We start from the raw sequence: 21,972 nt of genomic DNA on the forward strand, positions 1-21,972 counted from the left end.
TGATTACCTGATCGGAGCCTCTGGCCACATCCCATTCGCAGGTAAACAGACTCACAGGACATGCCATGGAGCACCGGAAGCTTCATTTAACCTTGGTGGCCAAGTAGCAAAATGACTAACTCCAATAGGTAAATTGCATCAAAACCAGCAGCATTTCAACCACAGGTGGGCTTGGCTGGGAAAAAGATCTACAGGTCTAAGTGAACCTGACAGGAATCCTGGACCTGAAATTTGGACTAAAGTAAGAGTCCATTTAAGGGAACAGTTTGTCTAATTAGGGTCTGCTGCCTCTCGGCTACATTTGGGCAAATATAACTGTGCGTGTATGCTGAGGGTGGGGTGGGGGTGGAGAGGATTTACTCTTTTTGTAGGATAATTTTCAGATTTTTCTGTTTTTATTTAGACAGTTTAATTTTTAATATGTGTACATACATGTGTATCATGACAGAACCGTGAAGAGATTTCAGTGCCTGTACTGGACTTCAGTGATGGGCAAGTGACATCCTACAGACACAGACATGACGCCTTTGGACACTAGAGTGTTCAGATCATGTCTCTGCACCTAACCAACTGGCAATAAGAGATCAATTCACTGGGATGAACAGTGAAACATTTTTCTGTTCATAATTCCAAGAGTAATTGGTTATCCATTCACTCATAATTTCAATAACACTACAATGCTAACTTTTATTTTTAAGTGACCAGAACAAAACCAATAGGCACTGCTGCCTGAAAAGGGGTGTCTGATGATGGGCAAGACTCAGAGAAGCAAGAGGTCTAATCGTGCTGAACCAGCAAATGAAGCTTTCAATTCGGTATTCTCATCCTGCACAAGCACTTACTTATGCAAACAGGCATTCTCTGCATTAGCATTACTGACGTAAAAGAACTGAAACAGATTATAGATCTGGACCTGAGGCTACATCTTTCTAATATTAAAACCCACGTTCTGAATTTAGTTTCTGCAAAACGACATCATCTATCACGCTAAAATAATGGTGTTAATTTGAAGTTTATTGATTTTAAATTTTGTTCGTATTTAACGTGAAACTGTGTTTTGGTTTTATAGTCCTAAAAGAACCATAAGCAAGAGTTGTCAGTTTATTCTGAGTTTTATATTTATACATAGTTAAATAACATAATAATAAAAATATTTACATTATCACCATGGGGAAGGACCGTGAGATTTTTATTTTACTTTAAAAGGGCTCTTTATACATTGCTGAAGTTTGAGAAACACTGTGACAGCCCAAGATTTCACGCAATGTTACTTCAGGAATGAACTCAGAGACCATCACGTCGTTGGGAATTCCCTTACTTCAGTTTCCTTGGGGAGGATCAGAAAGGTGAGGTGACTTTCCTAAGAGCACACAGCTAGTTAGTAGCAGGGCTGGCAGTCACAGCCTAGTCCCCTGGCTCCTTACACAGCCCAAGTGTATTACAGAAGTCCGAGGCAGGAGTCACAATAGAGATGACAGCAACCCTAAACCGGGAGTGATACCAAGTGCTTTACTAGCCTCACTGATCTTGTATCTTACAGCAAACCAGACACAGCTGTTAATCCCGCCATTTTACAGAGACAGACACTGAGTTCCAGGGAACTCATCAGACCAAGTTACTAAGTCAAGACAAAAGAGCATGCACAATCCGGGGCTCTATCCTGAGGGTTTTAATGGAGTAAGCCTTGTATCCACCTCCCTCTAAGTCAAGATGGTTCCTTCCCTTTCTGGAGTTCATGGTTGTTTCTGTAACCTAGCACCTGGGGCAGTCCCTGCCTCATTAGTGATGCTTAGTAAATATTTGCTAAACCGACAAGTTATTTCTTAACTTTAAAAAGCAGTGTTTGAGACCTCTCTTTTCCATGGAAAGCTCTGCGATGCGTGAGCAGAGAGAAGCTGTTCCTAAAGAGAAGTCCCTCAAGCTGTCTGGGGCTCCCTGCTGCCTTTCAGCACCCAGAATGCTAGGAGACATGGCGCACAATTATCAGCTCCAACAATGAGCCGACGGCGGCCCTCTGAGCAAGCCCAGACAAAGCACAGAGACCTTGCAGCTGAAAAGACTCTGAATGCAGACAGGGGAGGTGTGAAAGCAAGGTTAGAGTGAGCTGCAGTGCCTGCTTGGGGCAGGAGGGGAGGAATGAGGGCGTACAATGCCACCCTGCCCCCGGGACAGGCACGCTCTCCCTGGGGCACCCTGTTCCACTGTCTGAGCTTTTGTCGCCCACTCTGGAACCAGTCTAGGCGTGCAGTGAGGGAAAACGCCAGCTGCAGCGGAAGACCGAGCCTGTGAAATCTCAAAGGAAGGATGAAAACAACAGCAAAAAAAAAAAAAAAAAAAACCCTTCTCAGCGCTCAGGGTTAATTATTTATTTTTTTAAGGAGGCAAACCAAGGAGGCTTCCACGTGGCCCTGGTTTGGGATTGCTCGACCAGTTAGTCTGGCAGATGGAAATGGCCTCATGGCAGATAAATGACATATTCTTTGGCAAGTACGTGCAGCTGTTGACTTATCAAAGACGCTGCCCCCACGTCTGTGGCAGACATCACTAATCAATTTCGGTGCCATTTTCCACGGAGCCCAAACAGTCTCGATTCTCCCGCACAGGGTTCCAGGCAGCCATGACCAATGGGTTTGTGTTGGCTTGGAAATGGCAGGCCTATCCCAAACTCTTCATGGAATCACTCAACAAATGAGGCCCCAAGAGGTCATGTAATCGCTGGAGGTCACGCAGCAGGGCCCAGGCCAGAATTCAGGTCTCCTGACTGCCTGGCTAGTGACCTGAATTTTTTTTTCACTTGGAAAATCATACTGGCTCATTTCCAAGCTGACAGTCAACTCCTGATGGAGGAGGAGGAGGAAGGACAGCATGAAGACAAGAACTCAGCTCACCCAAGTATGTCCTCTGAGCAAGTGGCACTTCTCTTGACTTGAGCAGCAGTAACTTTTACAGCCTCTGATCATCCTCTGGACTATTGGTAGGATGATTAAAAAGGAGAAGAGTCTGCAAAACCAGCTTCTCCAATGAAGACGGTATCACTCAGTACACATCCCTCCCAAACTCCTTGGGGCTGCATTCCCAGAGATCTTAAGTAGGGAAGGGCATGTTCTGAGAAACATGGCTTTGTGCCCATCCTGCAATATGGAGAATCTGGAGAGACACAGATAGATAGGAGCCCAAGAAAGTTCCGCACTGGTTTCTTTGCTTTCTGAAAAGGGTCTAGAAAGATTCCCAGTGTTTCCTCACACTGTAAACTGAAGCTTAATATATTCTACATTCTTTATAGTAGAAGGTTCATGTATGAACTTACTAAATAAAAATAGATCCTAGATAAAATGTACTTACTAGGTCAGCCTTTTGATTTCCCTAGGTACAGTTAGCCTAGATTTAAGTAATAAACTATGTAAATTATCTATATGGCGTATAAAAGTTGGGATAATTTCTCTTCCCCCACTTATCTCCCCTACCTGTTGACTCTGTGGCAGCTGAATATTAGTTTCCTTCTGACCCAGGAACCACCACCTGCAGCTGACCCCTAAGCCTAGAGGATTCTACCTTCTTTGACCCTATAAAAGACTACTGCTGGCATACTTTGGTGAGGAATTTTCACATAGAGAGTAAGCCTGGCCTCTCATTCCATCAGGAATTCCTTCTTTTATTCATTCATTCATTTATTCATTCCAGACAGAGCGAGACTCTGTCACCCAGGCTGGAGTGCAGTGGCGTAATCTCAGCTCACTGCAACCTCCACGTCCTGGGTTCAGGTGATTCTCCTGCCTCAGCCTCCCAAGTAGCTGGGACTACAGGGGCCCGCCACCACGCCCGGCTAATTTTTTTTCTATTTTTGGTAGAGACAGGGTTTCACCATGTTGGCTAGGCTGGTCTTGAACTCCTGACCTCAGGTGATCCGCCCCCCTCAGCTTCCCAAAGTGCTGGGATTACAGGTGTGAGCCACCATGCCCGGCCCCAGGGATTCCTTCTTAAGCATCCTTAACAAACAGTTGACCTTGACATCACTGGCTTACCACTTGCCACTTGATGGGCAACTCATTACTGCAGGAAATGGCCTTTTTCTAATGCTTTATGGTTTGAGATATTCACTTTTAAAAAACCTTTTAATTTTGAGATAATTATAGATCTATATGCACTTGTAAGAAAGAATCACAGAGATCTTATACACCCTTCACCTAGTTTCCCTCAGTGGTGACATCTGGTAAAACTATAGTACAATATCATTATCAGAAAATCAACACTAATAATTGACCTTATTCAGATTTCACTAGTTTTATATGCAGCCATTTGCATATATGAATTGAGTTCCATGAAATCTTATGAGAAGTTATGAGTGTCCACCACAATGAAAACACAGAATGGTTTAATCATAAGGATCCCCTAAGCTACCTTTTGACAGACACAGCCACCTCCCTCCCTCCTGCCTCCCACTTGTCTCTCTAATTTTGTCATTTCAAGAACATTATATAGCTATGCGTGGTGGCTCACACCTGTAATCCCAGCACTTTGGGAGGCCGACACGGGAGGATTGCTTGGGCTCAGGAGTTCAAGACCAGCCTGGGCAACATAGCAAGCCCTGTCTCTACAAAAAAAATTGAAAAATTAGCTGGGCATAGTAGCACGTGCCTGTAATCTCAGCTACTCAGGAGGCTGGGGCAGGAGGATCCCTTGAGCCCAGGAGTTTGAGGCTTCAGTGAGCAATGATTACACTACTGCACTCTAGCCTGGATAACAGAATGAGACCCTGTCTCAAAAAAAAAAAAAAAAAAAAAAAAAAAAAGACAACGTTATATAAATGGAATCACACAGTATGTCATCTTTTCGGGATTATCTTGTTCTATTTAGCATAAATCTCTGGAGATTTAGCCACGCAGTTTTGTGAATCAACAGTTTGTCCCTTTTCACTGCTGAGCAGCATCCCATTCCTTGAACATACCAGTTTGTTTAGCCATTTTCCTACTGAAAGACATTTGGGTTGTTTCCAAGTTTTGGCTATTTATGCACAAAGGTATTATGAACATTCATGTATAGATTTCTTTTATTAGAGGTGGCAGTAGCTTTATTGAGATATAATTCACATCTTCTACAGTTCACCCATTTAAAGTACACAACTGGATGGTTTTTGCTACATTTACAGAGCTGCACAACCACAGCCAATTTTAGAAGATTTTCGTTATCTCACACAGAAGTTCTGTACCCTTTATCCAGTAACTCCCAACCTACCTTCCCCTTCCCTAAGCAACTGTGAATCTACTTTCAGTCTCTATGGATGTGCCTAGTCGACCCTCGGTATCCACAGGGGATGGGCTCCAGGACCCTCATGGGTACCAAAATTCAAGGACATTCAAGTCCCTTCTGCATTATTTTCGATCTGTGGTTGGTGGAATCTGTGGGTACAGAATATGTGGATGTGGAACCCACAGATACACAATCATGGGATATGTGGCCTTTTGTGTCTGGCTTCTTTCACTCAGAATCATGTTTTCAAACCCAAGTTATCAGTAGTCCATTCCTATTTATTTGTGTCTGGCTTCTTTCACTCAGAATCCTGCTTTCAAACCCACATTATCAGTAGTCCATTCCTATTTATGGCCGAATAACATTCCATTGTATGAACATACCCCATTTTGTTTATCCACTCATCAGTTGACGGACATGTGAATCTGTTTTTGTGTGAACGTGAGTTGTCATTTCTCTGGTGTTGATGCTCTAGAGTGTAATTAATTGCTGGCTCATAGAGACAGTGCACATTTTACTTTGTAAGAAAACTGCCCACACTTGGAATTTCCCAGAGCGGCTGTACCATTTTTCGTTCCCACCAGCGATGCATAAACAATCCAGTTTCTCTGCATCATTGTCAGCATCTTGTGTCACCACTATTTTTTATTTTAGCCATCCTGACGGTTACATGTACATTCATTTGTTTGTACCCTCAGCAGAAATCTGATTTTCAGTAACATTTGCTGTGAGTCAGAGCCCCTAATGTTCCCCCTGGGCATTCCTTTTGTAGGCTGGCCAACCCTAGATCTTCTATCTTGATATAATCTGGGTAGTTCCCGTCTCTCCCTCCTAAAACAGGAGGATATACTTATTCATTTTACCCATTAAAAGATGGATTTAAGATGTGGTCATGCCATAGAGGAGTTCAGACCTTTGGGATCTGGACCATAGAATTCTGTTGAGCTACATCCCACAGCTGGTGAACCCTGGAGTCCACTAAGAACTCAAGATCTTTTTTTCGAAATAAAAAGGTATGAGGCAAGGACTCCTACATTCTGTCTTGGGGCCATTCCCCTGGTGGAACTGATTCCCTGGCATTTTGCAGTCACTGCCTGGTACCTGTGCTCATCTTCCAGGCAGGTCATCATTTCCTTGGACTGTGGTTATTCTGAGGGTAGGAGGGGGCTCTATGAAACTGGTACAGCGCTGAGCTCCCAATAAGCACATGGTATTTGTGGACGGCCCTTAATAAGCATAGTGGACAGTAAAACCTTAGGGGTGATGCTTGCTGAAGATAGGCATGTTGTAAGGGATCAGCAGATACGTGCTGAATGGGCACATGAAAGAGTTAAAAAAACTCTTTCCCTTGTATTCATAATAGGAAAGACAGCACAGGAAGAGTATCTGCGAGTGCAAATATGGCTTTGCCACTTGTGCAGGGTTTTATAGCTGGGAAGCCATCTGACTTGTGCGCTTCAGTTCCCCAGGCTTCTTGGGGGAGGAATGAATGAAATCCTGAGCACAAAAGCACTTCAGGTCCCTGCAGGGCCCTTGGGTAAGGTGCTGTGCAGACATCGGGAGGTATCGTCAATGGTGCCTGGCTCACGAAGGCAGAGAATGCGGCGGCGAGGACCATCAAAACTGCAAATGCTGGTGCGAGGCTGACATGCATGGATCCCAACAGGAATGCTCACAGAAGCCCCCAAACACACATAGACACACAGGCTGATGAGGTGAGGCACACAACCTTGGCATCACGACTGTGGCCAGTGATTATTTATACTGTGACAGGTGAGGAAAGGATGTGTGTGTGTGGAGCGGGGCTGTGAGGGACGCACATTCTGCCAAGATGGCGGCTCTCTCAGACTTTCCCATCCCCAAATGTGGCCAATTATCCAGCTAGCTGCTTAGGACCTAAATATAGGCATCATCTGCGATCCCTCTCTCTGCCTGCACAGCCCTCACCAAAGACACCATCAAACATATTCCCATACTGACCTGGCATCCCACTTCCACAGCTGACGTCTGGTCCAAGCCACAGTCAGCTCTGGCCCAGGTGAAGTAAAAGCCCCCTCTTGGGTCTCCTCATACCTGCTCGTCCCCCTGAGAGATTTTTCTCCTTACAAGATCTTTTACACATGTAAGTCAAGAAAGCCCAACGACCTGAAGCGCTAACGGCCAACCCCAGCCAGGCAATCACGGGAAAGAACAAAGCCACTGGATATCAAGTCTATTACAAAGTCCTGGTAATTAACACAGGTTGGTATTGGCATGGGGGCAGACAAATAGACCCGGGGAGCAGATTAGAGTCAGAAGCAGACCCTCACACACAGTCACCTGATTTATGACAAAATCAATGCTGCAGAGGGAGGGGAAAGAATGGTCTTTGCAATAAATGATATTGGGCCAATTGAATATCCACGTGGAAAAAAAATGCTCCTTGGTCTGTACCTCACGCCATATACAAAAATCAATGCCAGATGGATTGCATACCTTGATATGAAGGGTCAAAGAGAAGCCTTTCCTTTTAGAGAAAAATATAGGTGGCCACCTTCATGAGCTCAGAAGAGGCAAAGATCTTTTAGCAGACACAAAAAGTTCTAACCAGGAAGGAGAAAAATGACAGTGACAAGATCTAAGTGAAGAGCCTCTGTTCATCAAAGGATACCACCGAGAAGGTGAAAGTGACTTACAGAATGGGAGACACTGTAATTGCACAGTACAGAATTCAGAAAGTTAAATAAAAAGTAATTAGACAATTGAAAAGAAAAATAAATTAAAAAATCAGACAAGCCAGTTTTTAAAAAGTGGGCAAAAAACTTGAACAGACATCCCACAAGAGACAACAGATATCCAAATGGCTCATAAACATATGAGAAAACATTTGACTTCCTAAACTACCAGGGAAGCACAAATTAGAACCATAATGCGGTAATACCACTGTAGCCACCATCTACCTACCAGAATGGCTAAGGAAAAGACAGACAACACCAAGTGTGGACGAAGAGGAGGGGCACCAGAACACCATAAACTGACCGTGGAGGGAAGTATAAACTGATACAACCACTTTGGAAACCAGCCTGGAAATAAATACCTGCTAAAGCTAAAATATGCATACCCCGTGAGCCTGCAATTCCATACCTACACATACACTCTACAGGGACACATGCATGTGGATGCCGAAAAAATGCTCACAGGAGCAGTATTTGAAATAGCCCAAACCCTGCCAACTACCCAAATGCTCATTGGCGAAATGGGTAAGTATACTGCAACATATTCATACAATGGAATTCTAGACAGTCACAACAATGAACGGATTACAACTGCAACGTAACAACATGTGCGGATCTCAGAAACAGAATGATGAGCAAAGAAGCCAGACACAAATGAGAATATATGTTCCAGTTCCATTTACAGAAAGTACAAAAACAGGCAACAGTAATACATGCTTTTAGAAGTTAAGAGAGTGGCTGCTCTTGGTGGGGGGCAGGTAGTGACTGGAAGGAGGCGCTGGACAGGGGCTAGCTGGAAATGCTCGGCCTCTTGAGCCACGTGCTGGTTACACAGTTGTGCTGAATTTGTGACCACTTGCCACACTGTCCACTTAGGATCTGTGCGCTCTTCTGCATGCATGCTAGCTGGCCATCACATGGGGTAAGACTGGTCCTGCCTCGTCAGGGCTCGGCATTTACTGTCTCTGGATCTGCATGTGCTTACTCCTTCACACCCCCAGGTCTCCATGCAAATGTCCCCTCCTTGGAGAAGCCTTACCTAACTGGCCATTCTAAAACTCCCTGTACTGGGTGTCTTCCAAATGACGTCTACTTGAAACCTGTAAAGTGACCTTACTTAGAAATAGGACCTTGGCAGATGTGATCAAGGTCAGATGGGGTGAAATGGATTAGTGTGGGTCCTCAATGCAATGCCTGATGTCCTTATCAGGAGAAGGCACAGAAAGAAGAACACCAGAGATGACAGAGGCAGGGATGGGACTGACACAGCCCCACGCCAAGCAATAGCAGGGATTGGCAGCAGCTGCCAGGAGTGGGAGGAGGTGAGGAAGGATCTCCCCTGCAGCCTTTGGAGGCAGCACAGCCCTGCCCACACCTTGCACTGGGACTTCCGGCTTCTGGAACTGTGAGAATACATGTCTGCTGTTTTAAGACCCCCGTTTGTGGCATGTTGTCATGGCAGCCACAGAAACTGGTACTGGTCTCATTCTTATCCCTCCTACCTCTTGCTTTAACTGTCTTCGGAGCGCTCATGCCACCATGTCACAGGATTTATTTGTTCATTTGTTTACTGCCCCTACTGCCAACCACCATTAGAACACAAGAGCCATGAGGGCAGGAACTGTGCCTTATTCACAGCCACTTTCCCAGGGCCGAGCAATGCACCTGGTATAGAGAGAGGCTCCATTGACGCCAGAGGAATGCCAGGGGAATAAATCTGCCTCTCCCTCGGTGCAGAGGAGACAGGAGGCGCCCCGTGCACACTGAATGAATGAGGGCATGCATTCATTCCATCCTTTCAAACCACAGCAAAGTAGGAAGAGTGGGAATATCCTGATAGGAAAACAGGGCAGAGTGGGGAAATGACCTGGTCCTCGAAGCCAGTCCTCCGAGGGGGTCAACAGGACTTAGCTTTATTTGTAACCCCTGTATGTTTCATAAAGGGGAGGAAAAAAAATACCTTATTTGTGTAACTGAAACTAGAAGACCACAAACCCCGTTCTCTGACTTCAGGTTCCCAGTGCTCTGTGAGGACATGCCACATCCCTACTTAGGCCTTGTGTTTAACTGAGTCCAGGGGTTGGCAAACTTTTCCCAGCCAGGGCCAGAGCATCGATATTTGGAAATACCTCATCAGGGTAGGATGAGGTCATATGGATGAGGTTGCAAGCTCTTCACTCTGCTGCAGAAGCCCCAAAGCACCAGGCAATAATGAGCAAGCGTAGCTGGAGCTGGTCAGTGGCTGCGATGCCCCCTGACCTAGGGGCTCTCTGGGCAGGTGGATGTGGGAGGAGGCGACTTGTGTAGAGGAGAGACACCTGGGGTCAGCTTCATCCTCCTCACCCATCCCTTTGAGAACTTGGCTAAGGGTTTTCTCCCACCCCACACACCTCACTCAACCCATCCTGCTTGGCAGGCTCTCAGGAGCTACCCGAGCCTGATTTTTGCAGAGCTTCTTCAGGGAAAGCCTGGAAAATGGGAAGTCCTCTCCCAGCCTGCTCTGCGTCTCTGCCCTGGCAGATGAAAGGGCTTAAAGGGCTCAAAGCTTTTGGAAAAGTACTGCTGACAACCAGGAGTCAGTCGGGCAGTGACCCCATGCCTGCGCAGGGGAGACAAGGGAGGTGTGTGTGGGGAGCGTGGGCGAGCGAGCTGTCCTCGGCCTTCCCTCCACCGTCACGGCCACTGCAAGAGGAAATGAGAAGGCCAGGAGGCCAGGGATGGACAGACGCTGTCCACAAAGCAGGCACAACAGGTGTGCGGGGGACAGGAGATGCAAGCCATGTAATTAAGATCTCCAGACACCTGTTGTGAACTCTCGCCCATTCACACCCTAGCAGGTGGTTCACACCTCGAGGAAGAAAATAGTAAAAAAAAAAAAAAAAAAAAAAGATGCTGAGATAAAAGGAGAAAAGTAGCTCTCCATCTGCCAGCCTGCAACTGCTGGCTGCTCTCACCAGACATCCCTGACCCATGGCAGGAGTTCCAGGGTGACGAGTGAAGCTCTGGAGGGGGAGCTGGTTGTGCTGCCTCAGGGCTGTGTGACCTCGGGCAGACTCCTGAACCTCTCTGTGCCTTACACTTTGCGTTTCTACCAGGATTGTATAGAGAAAGGCTTCACCCAGTGGGTATGCGCTCCACTAACATTATCAGAGCACCAGCTATGTAGCAGGCACCTGTGGACATGACAGTGGGCCAGAGCGTCCCAGCTTATATTCGGAGGTTGAGGGTCAGTACAGTAAGCAACCACATGGAGCAGTTCCAAGGGGAGCTGAGGCAGCTGGGGTGCAATGGTAATGGGGCTGCAGGACAGCAGGACAGGCTGAGCTACCCCGGCCAGGGGTCAGGAGTTAGTCAGTGGAAGAGTGTGCTGGAGTGTGCTAAAGGCCTCCTTTTGTTCTATTTTTTTTAGAGAGAAGGCCTCACTCTGTTGCACAGGCTGGACTGCAGTGGCCAAATTATAGCTCACTGTAAACTCGGACAGCCAGACTCAAACAATTTTCCTGCCTCAGCCTCCTGAGTGGCTGGGACTACACGAGCACCACACAGTTCAGCTAATTTTTGTATTTGTTGTAAGGATGGGGTCTTGCTATGTTGTCCAGGATGGTGTCGAATTCCTAGCTTCAAAAGATCCTCCTGCTTTGGACTCCCAAAGTGTGGAAACAGACTTTTAGCACCTGCTACCCTGATGACGGCCATGTGGGCGATTTTCTCTCAGGGGCCACACTAAAGGAAAAGCTAATTGCCCAAAACCCCAATCAAGAAGGTAACTCTCTCACAAATGTCCACCTGACTCCACCGGCCGGAAGGCAACGTGAACCACCTGTTGGTAAAAACGAAGGGAGGGAGCGGAGAAGGAAGAATGCGAAATCGGGTCTTGACTGTGAACCTGTGGATGCCAGCGTCCCCAGAGAAGACAGCGGAAACTCACAGGTGGAAAGTGAGCCCGGGCACTCTGGAGTACCGTGTGTGGACAGGCTAAGCGTGAACCACCCAAGCCTTCCTTCTCACCTCCAGACCCGCTCAACTCTGTCTTCCTAAACCTAACACCGAACAGCGTTCCTGGTGTGGCAGGCCACCAGAAGGAAACACAGTAATAACAGCTACGCTGGCTGGGAGCTTTTCATGAGCCCAGCACTATGCTAGCTGTCTCACACACTTGACTCATCGTTTATCACCCAGCTCTAAGGCAGGTTCTTTTCATCCTCATTTGACAGATGAGGAAAACTGAGGCCCGGAGAGCTAACATGACATAGCACAGGAAGGGAGAGAAGTGCACTGAACCCACAGATTTATCACCAGAACTGACTCTTCACCATGACTTGACCTGGCCTGGACTTCAGAGCTGCCTGGACATTCCCGCGGTATCCTCAGACAGGCAGGTCTGAAACGCGTTCCTTAGCAGTAATCCACAGAGGGCCTTCGTGATGATCATGACAGTGACAGACAAGCTTCCATAAACGCGTCCCTCCTCTGGTCAGCCTGTCTACCCACCCTCTCCCTGAGCCTTTCACCGCCTTGGCAGGGAGGCAGGGGAGGCAGACACACTCTTCATTTCCATCCTGCAGACGAGCAAACTAAGCCTGGCCAATGGCCACTACACCCTGGCTCCAAACTTCCTGATTCTTCCACTGGTTTGCAGGCAGAACTGGCTATACAATTTGCAGGGCCTGGTGCAAAATAAAAATCCAGGACCCCTCGTTCAAACATTACTAAGAATTTCAAGAAGGTGACAGCAGTGCATTTAACCAAGTGTGAGGCCGACCCTGTTTGCAGAGCCTCCTTCCTGGAAGATGCAGGCTACCGCCTGCCGGAACCCAGGTGGCTCAAACCAGGCAGACCCATGGATTATGACAGAAATGGGCAAGCCAGGGTCCATCTAGGAATAGCACCGTTACTGTCTGTACCCTAGTTTCCTCATCTAGAAGGTAGGTTTAACAGTCCTACCATGTTGGGCTGCTGTGTGGACAGACTGATACAGAGACTGCCTGGGAAGTGGTTCGCCCCGCGTCCCATGCCTCCTGAATGCCTGTATCAGCCAGCTCTGTTTTTAACACCACTTCCGGCTTTTGAAATGGGGGCGGAAACAAGACCCTCTCCACCAAACGCGTGCGCTCTGCACACAGGTGCTGTGTGTCAGCAGGAGAGCCCCAAGTGTAGGCTTCATTTGCATGTACACACTTAGGCCCAATCCAGGCCCTGACCTGCCTCTCTGCCCCGGGCACTTCCCGGAGGAGACAAGGAAAGAGAAAAATAAACAACACGGCAAAACACACGTGCAACACACCTACTCCAGAGCAAACCCAGACAGGGTGGGGGTGGGGGTGGGGTAGTGGGAAGCCCAGTCTCCACCTCCTTCCTTCCTTCTTTTAGATCCATACTGACCTAAGACTCTGGGCACCAGCCGGGTGAGCTGACCACCGGCCATTTCCATCCTTGCTCAAGTGGTGGGGTGAGAAGTTTGTGTGTACCTGCATATTTGCACAGTCTGGGGCACCGCCATTTGTGTGTCTTCCACATTTCCTTTTGGGGGGTAGAGGGGGGCTGGCTCAGCCTGTCCCTCAAGGTCCTTCCTGACTCTCTGCCCCAGAACACAGATGAATGGGGCAGGAAGAGAGGATTACAGGATTACAGCCTTCCTTTGCAGAAACAAAACAAAACAAAACAAAACAGGAAAACGCTGCCCAGGACCTTCAAGGCTTCAGCACTGCCGTTGTGGACCTGGGTTCTGTCTATAAAGTCAGATTCAAACCCTGGGTTCAAATCCTGGCTCCACTGGTTTGGTGCTGTTGAACACCACAGTCAACATTTATTAACTACCTGCTACCCTGCCAGGGGCTGGATTAAGTGCCTCATCTGCACAATCTCATTTAATCCTTATAGTCCTTGAGGCTGCTGAGCAGGGTGGCGGCCTGAGGCATCTGATGACCCAGTGGGTGGAATTTGGGCTCCGGAGCTGGCTTCTTCACTGAGAAGCGGACATGAAACTGCTTTACCGGGCCATGGTGATGAATGGGCCCCTAGAAACATGAGGCACCGCAGCACACAGGGCCGGGGACATGAGAAAGAAATCAGCACTCACACATATTACCACAGCATCAGCACAAATTACAGTGCATGTTATCACCAGTGTTACTACCACCAGTTTATGCCAGGGGAAACTGAGGTCCCAAAAGAGAGCCACAGAGAGGATGAGAATCGTTGTCCACGAATCCACTGCCGTGCCTCTCTCTGAGTTTCCAAAAACATAATCTTTGAGTGGCCCCAGACAGCAATCGCACAGAAACACGGAAATGCAGTGCCTCTTGATGCCTGTCTGGTTTAATCCAGGGCTGGTTAGTTAAGGGGCTGGAGTGCGGTGCACTGAGGACCCAGTGGAAGGCTGGTGGCCTCCGGGAAGGGCCCCAGGCACTGCTCCTTCCGGCTAGGAGGGCGCCTCCTCTCCCCTCCAGCAGGCAGGGTAGCTTGAGGCCCTGCCTGGAGAATGATCTCCGGAGCCCTGCGCTCTCACCTGCACACCTGTCCCACTGGCTGTCACTGTCAGTTTCCTCTCTGGTCCCCTACAGAGAGACCTAAATCTCTCCTGAAACAGCTACATGCCTCGTGGCTAGCACAGTGCCTGGTACAAATAACACACTCGCTGTCATTTGGTTCCCACTGGAATGATCTGGAGGAAGACAGCTCCTTTTAGACCCAAAAGAACAGGCAGCAGAGAGGAGTGGCTCCAAGCTGGGGCTCTGGGTTAGGCTGACTTAGATCCAAATCCCCACTCAGCAGGGTGGTCTCAGGCAGGACACTTCGTCTCCCTAGTTTCCGTCTCCAGTTTCTGTCCAGGTGCAAAAGGGATGACCATCCCTCACAGGGCTGCTGTGCGGCTTAAAGGAGGTGATTCTGCATGGGAAGGCATTCAAGCTCAGAGCTCAGTACGCAGCAAGCGTGTAATAAAAGGGAGTTGTGATTTTTACTACACCTGGTAGGATAAACCCATAGAACCTGCCTGGCCAAATGGACCATCCTGGTTCCCCGAAACCCTGAAACCTCTCCCTGGCTAACGACCTTTACCGGCCAGTGGCTTTGTCTGAAATCCTGTCTGGGGCTTCCCTGGACAATCTCGGAGAAGTCCCTGAGAAGGCTCACAGCGACCCCTGCTGTCTGCAATGAAGAACTGCCTTACGTCCCCGGTCGGAGTGAACAACAATAGCAGGTACGGCCCCTCCAAGAAGGGCTTACGTTTCCAGGGGTTTAAGAAAACTCTCATCAGAACAATGCCAAGGAGAAGAGTCACCACATGTAATTATGTTCAGCGGACACTAATTCCCTGTCTTCTAAAAATAAATATAATACGTGAGATCAAACAAAGTGCTCTCTCTTCCCTTGAGGTCTTTTGTTTCCCCGGATAAGTGTCATCCTAAATATACTGCAGAACCAAGTGAAACTGTCATTTCGGCAGGATATTATTTCCTGATCAACATGTGCTCTTCTTAGCAAGCCTGTTTTAATCTGGCAGTTCTTAAATTGGACTCCTTTTAAAAAGCAGAGTATGTTAAAGTAAGCAGACACACCGAGAGGCTAAGGATATATACCTTCCTGGAGGGATGACTGATCAACCGAGGTTTGGGGAAATGGGAAACATCCCCCAGGTCATGACCCCATCTTGCCAGGCTGTTCCTGCCGTGCAGGATACCCGGGGATCATATAGCTAAGATCCTGTTTCCCAGATACAGGCAGGATTGGTCTCTGCCTCAGATCCCAGCTCACCACACACCACATCTGTTTATGAACTGAATACTATTGTATGATTTAGAATAAACAGGGGAAAAAGAGGACAAAGATTTCTGAAGTTCCCCAGGTGACTTCTTATGCTTCAAACTACAGAGTGAAAGCAACGAAGGTAGATGCCACACAAAGATAATTCTTTTTCATCTCCAAAACACAAGGCTTATTTTGTATCCACAGATTACCTTGCAAGATGCTAACTGGCAACTCTAACAGAGGCTTCACTCTCGGATCCTTGTGCAAGCATAGAATGAATGAACGAGACCTAGTTTGTAGAATTCTAAATGTTCACCCACACGCAGGCCACGGTGCTGCAGGTCCCCCGAGCAGTCCTGGATCCCACCCAAGCCTCAACAATGTGTTTGGGTGAAGCTGACTTCATCTGCCATTACATTCTGAGAGCTAGATGGTCTCTCTACTACCCTGCCCGTGCCTGGGGAGGGCCTTGGCTTCAAGCAGTCCCTTCTTAGGCCCTGATATAAGGACATTTCTTTCATTCAGGGCTTGGTGCTGGGTGATGCCTACCTAATCTGAAAAAGCCAAACATTGTAACACGTCAGCATAGGGATCACCAACTAGCGGCCCTGGGGCAGGCCTGACTTTGTCTTGGTTTTAAAAAGTGAATTAGTTGCTGATGAATTCCCCTTAAGAATCCACATGGCTAGTTTCTTTCAAAACATGGGAACTGGTCTTATGAAGCCTGAGTTCCTGTGTGGCATCCCAGCTGGATGGCCAGAGAGAGGCCCTCCTGCTGCTCAGTCCCCACCCAGTCTGCTGCCGTTACCGGCTGGGTCCCCGTGACAGCTGTGTTTCCCACGCCTGTGCAAGCAGGTGCTGACGGACTGCTTTACGTGTGCAGGTAATTCACCTTCGTTTCCGTAGAGCCATTTAGGCCACTGGTCCCCAACCCCGGCTGGACATTAGGATCCCCTGGGGAGCTTTCAGCACAACACCGATGTCTGGACCCCACTGTTGAAAAATGGAATCCAACCCTCTGGGGATGCAGCCTTGGCAAAGGTGTGTTTTAGCCATCGCCAGGTGGCTGGAATGTGTGGCTAAGGTGGAAAACTAGCACCTTAAACCAAAGGGGTGGCCTGGATGAAATTTCAAGCAGATCATGGGCAGGGCTGGATTTTAGCCACTGGGGCCCCTGCCCCTCTTGCACCTTGTGGATGGGGACAGGGAAGCCTGCCTGCCCTTTCTCCATCTGCCTTGGAGAGGGGAAACCTGGCTGTTTTGACTTTTTTCCTGCACAATGCTCTGGGGAGCCACAACTGAGATTAAGGGAGATAAATCAAAAGCAGCCAAAAGATGATCTTTGAAAGACCACTGAGCCGGCCTGCAGCGGAACCATCCAGGACCCAAAGGCTACCTTCCCCGAGACTCGGGCAGGCTCCCCGCCCACACACCAGTCCCCTGGACTAAACAAGCGCTTCTCACCTGAAGAGCTCTCGGATCTCCCGGCTGTGGGCCTGGAAGGGGATGTTCCGCACCAGGATCTTGGAGGTGGTCTGCGTTCTGGGAACTTGTTTCTTCCGAGCCGATGTCACGGCTGGCCTGGAGGGTGAGGGCAGAGGGTTCGAGTTATTCGGGGCTTCAGCAGCTCCTGCCCAACACTGACTTCACCACGCCTCCATCAGAATATTCAGGTGATGGATTCAAGGAGGGTGCGTGGGGTGGGGGACCAACCTGAAAGGAGAGGAAGGTGACAGGACCCAAAATAGCTGCAGACGTCAGGGGGACACATCCATGCCTGGGTGGCTGCTGCCCTTCATTTGAGAGACTCTGGGGCCACCAGGGACTTAAGGAGCCCCGCTAAGGGTGGGGCTGGTTTCTCACCAAACCCAATCTCTATTGTGTCTTTCTCTCCAGTTGCAAAGAAAGGCCCTGGTTGGCTTCCAAAGGTCTTGTTTGTGACACTTCATCAATAACCCGAGGAGGAACATGCGGGGGCCTAACCATGAAGATGGACCAGGGGGCGAGCGAGGACACTCTCAGCCCACGTTCAAGGTCATCCCCAATGCAGTGCTACCTGACCTGTCCCCCTGCTCTCCCAGGGAAACCTCCCACTCCACCAAAACAGGGTAGGGAAGTGAGAAAGGCTGGGAGTTAACAAGCTGGGTGTGAATGCCAAATCGGATACTTAGGATCTCTATGATCTTGGGCAAGTAACATGGCCACTCTGGGCCTCAGTTTCCTCCATTGTAGAATGGGTGTAATGATAGGCCAACCCAATTTGATTGTCTGAAGATTTAATAAGCAGACTCAGTACTGGACCCAGCATGTGGTAAACATTCAATAAATGGCAGCTGTTATGATAATAACCACGTTAGGACTCACCTCCTTCAGGCCTGCTCCATGTCACCTCCTCACAGGCCTTCTCTGTCTTCATTAAAACGGCAACCCCCTCACCCACACCCCCACCAGCTTCATTTCTCTTCCTGGCACTGACCCCTGTGCTAGTACATTAGAAATTTAATCATGTTCCTTGGCTGCCACACCTGGAAGGGAGGGCACTAGCCTGAACCCTCGGCAAGGAAGGGGACAGCTACCCAGCACAGCTCTTTTTTTTGTCTTGTCATTCTGGGGGCTATGCTGTCTCATACAGTGGCCACCAGCCACATGTGGCTAGTTAAATCTAAATTAAAACAAAGCAAAACTAGGCCAGGCATGGTGGCTTACACCTGTAATCCCAACACTTTGGGAGGCTTAGGTGGATCACCTGAGGTCAGGAGTTCAAGATCATCCTGGCCAACATAGTGAAACCCTATCTCTACTAAAAATACAAAAATTAGCCAGGTGTGGTGGCAGGCACCTGTAATCCCAGTTACACGGGAGGCTGAGGCACAAGAATTGCTCGAACCCAGGAGGCGGAGGTTGCAGTGAGCAAAGATCACACCATTGCAGTCCAGCCTGGGTGACAGGGTGAGACTCCGTCTCAAAAAAATAGAAGCAGCAAAACTACAAATTCACTTCCTCAGTTGCTGGGGTATCAGGCTCCAAGATGGTCCGATGATCCCTGGCTCTTGGTGTTCATACCCCGTGTAATCCCTTCCCACGCTCTACCAGGGCCAGCCTGGGTGACCAGCAGGACACAGCAGAGGGAGGGCGTGTGAATTCTCAGACTAGGTTGCAGAAGACATTGTGGCCTCCTCCTTTCCCATTCTTGGATCACTCACTCTGGAGAGACCCGCTGCCATGCCATGAGGACACTCAAACAGTCCCAGAAAGAGATCCCCAAGGTGAGGAACTGAGGCCCCTGCCAGCAGCCATGTGAGTGTGTCATCTTCACGACAGATCCACAAGCCCCAGCTGAGCCTTCAGATGACTGCAGCCCTAGCTGACATCCTGACTGTAACCTCATGTGAGACCCTGAGGCAGAATTCCCAGCTAAGCTGCTCCTGAATTCCTGACCCATGAAACTATGAGACAACGTTTTGTTTTCAGCCTGTAAGTTCTGGGATACTTTGTGATGCAGCAATAGACAGCGAAAACAGTTGCACTTGCCACATCTCAAGAGCTAAATAGCCACTTGTGGCAATTGGCTACCATGTTGCACAGAAGAGATGTGGAACATTTCCATTGCTGCAGAAGCTTCTATGGAACAGCACTGCCTGCCCTAGGGTGTAAACTCCCAAGGAAACGCCATCCCCAGTGCCTAGGAGGAGGATATGGTACACAGTGGGCTTGCTGTAATTTTTTCTTGAGTAAAACAATGGTTCCATGAACACTGGCTAGGAAGTGAGATCCTGCAAGGCTGAATTCAGGCAGGCTCTCTGGAGATAGGGTACTGGACAGAAACCGCCGGCTCAGTGCTCATGGGCACTGCAAGTGCTAGATGCTTCACACACAACCTCTAGTTAGCATGTTTCACTTCAGAGGCAAAGTCACCCATGCAAGGTCACAGAGCTCCTGGATTAGAAACTACAGGTGTGGGGCTCAAAGCCTGACCTCTTTCTGTTATACTGGCAGCTCAGGAGGGCCCCTGTACCAAGCCTTCTTCCCTCCAAGGATGCTTAACATAGCACAGACCACAATGGGTGAAGAACACCAGAGCTGGCCCAAGCTGGTTTCACAGGAAGCATTAACAACAAAGAAAAAAGGAAAAAGAAAGGTCAATTCGCTGGCAGCTAATTTGCCGGATGACCACAACAAATGACCAACTTGCTGAAAACTACCGAATAAATATCTGAAACCAGTTCTAGGGCTGTTAGAGGCAGTCATTTTATCACCCAAGGCAAGTAGATGATAATGACAATAATGGCTTACGCTGGGCACCTGTTATGTGCCGGACACTGTTGGAGGCACGTCGGGTGTAATAGCTCATTTAGATATACAAGCAAGTAGAAATGGAGGAGCAAAGCTAAATCTCCAAATAATCCCCTACTTCAGTATACTGGTCATTGGGCAAATTGGTCTGCCTCCATCTCTAACACCTACAGAATCTCTCTAACATTAATTGGAGGCCATCGTAGGCACTGTCATTCAGCTCTAAGAAAGCATGTTCCATAAAGAGGAACATCTAGATTTTACAGCTTCTTCTGGTTCATCCACAGCACCAGCAACCTCCAGCTCTTCCTTGGTTTATTTATCCCAAGATGAGTGTTGTTTGCCTGTTTCTCCTGCACTTGTTCCTTTTCTTATTAAAAAAAAACCCCGTGCATTAAACATTCACCCAAAGGACTAACACTGTTATAGTTCACTGGGAAAACAGGGGTCGGAGTTGGTAAATGCTAACTTAATTAGGTATCTTAATTAGGAAGAGTCCTAAATGGTAAAGGGATGGGTGGAAAGGACATTTAAGGGTGAGAGACAGCCTCCAGGGCGGCCGGCAGCAAGAACAGGAAACCCCAGCTCACAGGAAAGGGAACTGAGGACACTGAAGACTCACTTAGTGGCTCGTTCCGAGATCCTCACTTCCAGCTTGTGGCCGTCCACGATGTGACCCTAAGAGAGAAGACAACATGGCTCATCTCTCTGTCCCTAGAAATCCTCACCTGAATCCTTGCCCTTCACCAGAGCAGAGCCCTGGCTCGCAGATGGCAGACTCTGTTCCCCAGCGAGCAGGGCTCGCTGGCCTCGAGGACAGAGGATGGCCTTTCCCTGAAATGGCTCACACCGAGCCCAGGCAGCAGCTGGTGGTCAGAGACTCAGCCCTTGGATGCTCTCTTAAGTCACAGGTAGGCCTTGACCTAGATGTCATTCAAGGGACACGGAATTTTCCATTGTTTATAAGCATGTTCAGGCAAAGTAAGGCCCATAGGTCTGGCTTGCAGAGAGAGTTGGGTTTAGTTTGTATGTTCCTGAAAAATATTCTAAATCATAGTGGAGTTGCATCTAAAGCTAGGTACTAACATTGGTCCCTCAAGGCGGAACTGGTGTATTAGCAAAATTACCCTTGAAAATCCCTTAAATCTCCCATAAAATACAGCATGCAGAGCTTCGTAGGAACAATTCTTGGAGGCAATATTCACATATGCATGCACACAATGATGTCCAGAACATAACACAGTACACGTGCAAAGTAAAATTTCATAGAATCTTACATCACGTGAAAGAGAAATATGGACCACTGAACCTGCAGAGCCGATTTTAAGTTAAATGAGTACACAGCCCCTGACCAGGAAGAGCCTAGGATGTGGGGCATTATGAAGGGAGCAGAGGACACCTTCTCAAGCTACTAACACCTACTGAATCCCCTTCACATTAGCTGAAGGCCGTCCTAGGCACCATCATCCAACTCTAAGACACTACATCCCATAAAGGAACCCAGGCAAGGCCACAGAGCTTCTGGATTAGAACTTAGGCCGGGCGCGGTGGCTCATGCCTGTAATCCCAGCACTTTGGGAGGCCAAGGCGGGCGGATCACGAGGTCAGGAGATCGAGACCATTCTGGCTAACGCGGTGAAACCCCGTCTCTACTAAAAATACAAACAAATTAGCCAGGCATGGTGGCAGGTGCCTGTAGTCCCAGCTACTCAGGAGGCTGAGGCAGGAGAATGGTGTGAACCCAGGAGGCAGAGCTTATAATGAGCCGAGATCGCGCCACTGCACTCCAGCATGGGCAACAGAGCAAGACTCCATCTCAAAAAAAAAAAAAAAAGGAACTTACAGGTGGTGCAAAATTTGCCCTGCGGTTTGGTGCCAATCCCAGGCTGTCTCGTTCCCCCAGCTCCCCTCCTGCTAGAGGGTCCCGATCTGTCCTTGTACTTAGGATCTAGCAGGAAGGCATATCTCC

General features: G+C 48.4%; 1 protein-coding gene across 1 annotated transcript in view; it reads right to left on the minus strand.

The window, feature by feature from the left end:
- RBM19 (RNA binding motif protein 19) overlaps window positions 1–21,972 on the minus strand; it is a 142,671-nt gene that overhangs the window by 73,079 nt on the left and 47,620 nt on the right. Inside the window, exons 20-21 of the mRNA XM_005572333.4 lie at window positions 20,626–20,681; window positions 17,175–17,291 (exon numbers count right to left, since the gene is read on the minus strand). Of these exons, the coding sequence (XP_005572390.3) occupies window positions 17,175–17,291; window positions 20,626–20,681 (173 nt within the window). The remainder of the gene's footprint in view (window positions 1–17,174; window positions 17,292–20,625; window positions 20,682–21,972) is intronic.

Source organism: Macaca fascicularis, chromosome 11 (genome assembly GCF_037993035.2).
Source record: "Macaca fascicularis isolate 582-1 chromosome 11, T2T-MFA8v1.1".
In the NCBI taxonomy this organism is placed as follows: domain Eukaryota; kingdom Metazoa; phylum Chordata; class Mammalia; order Primates; family Cercopithecidae; genus Macaca; species Macaca fascicularis.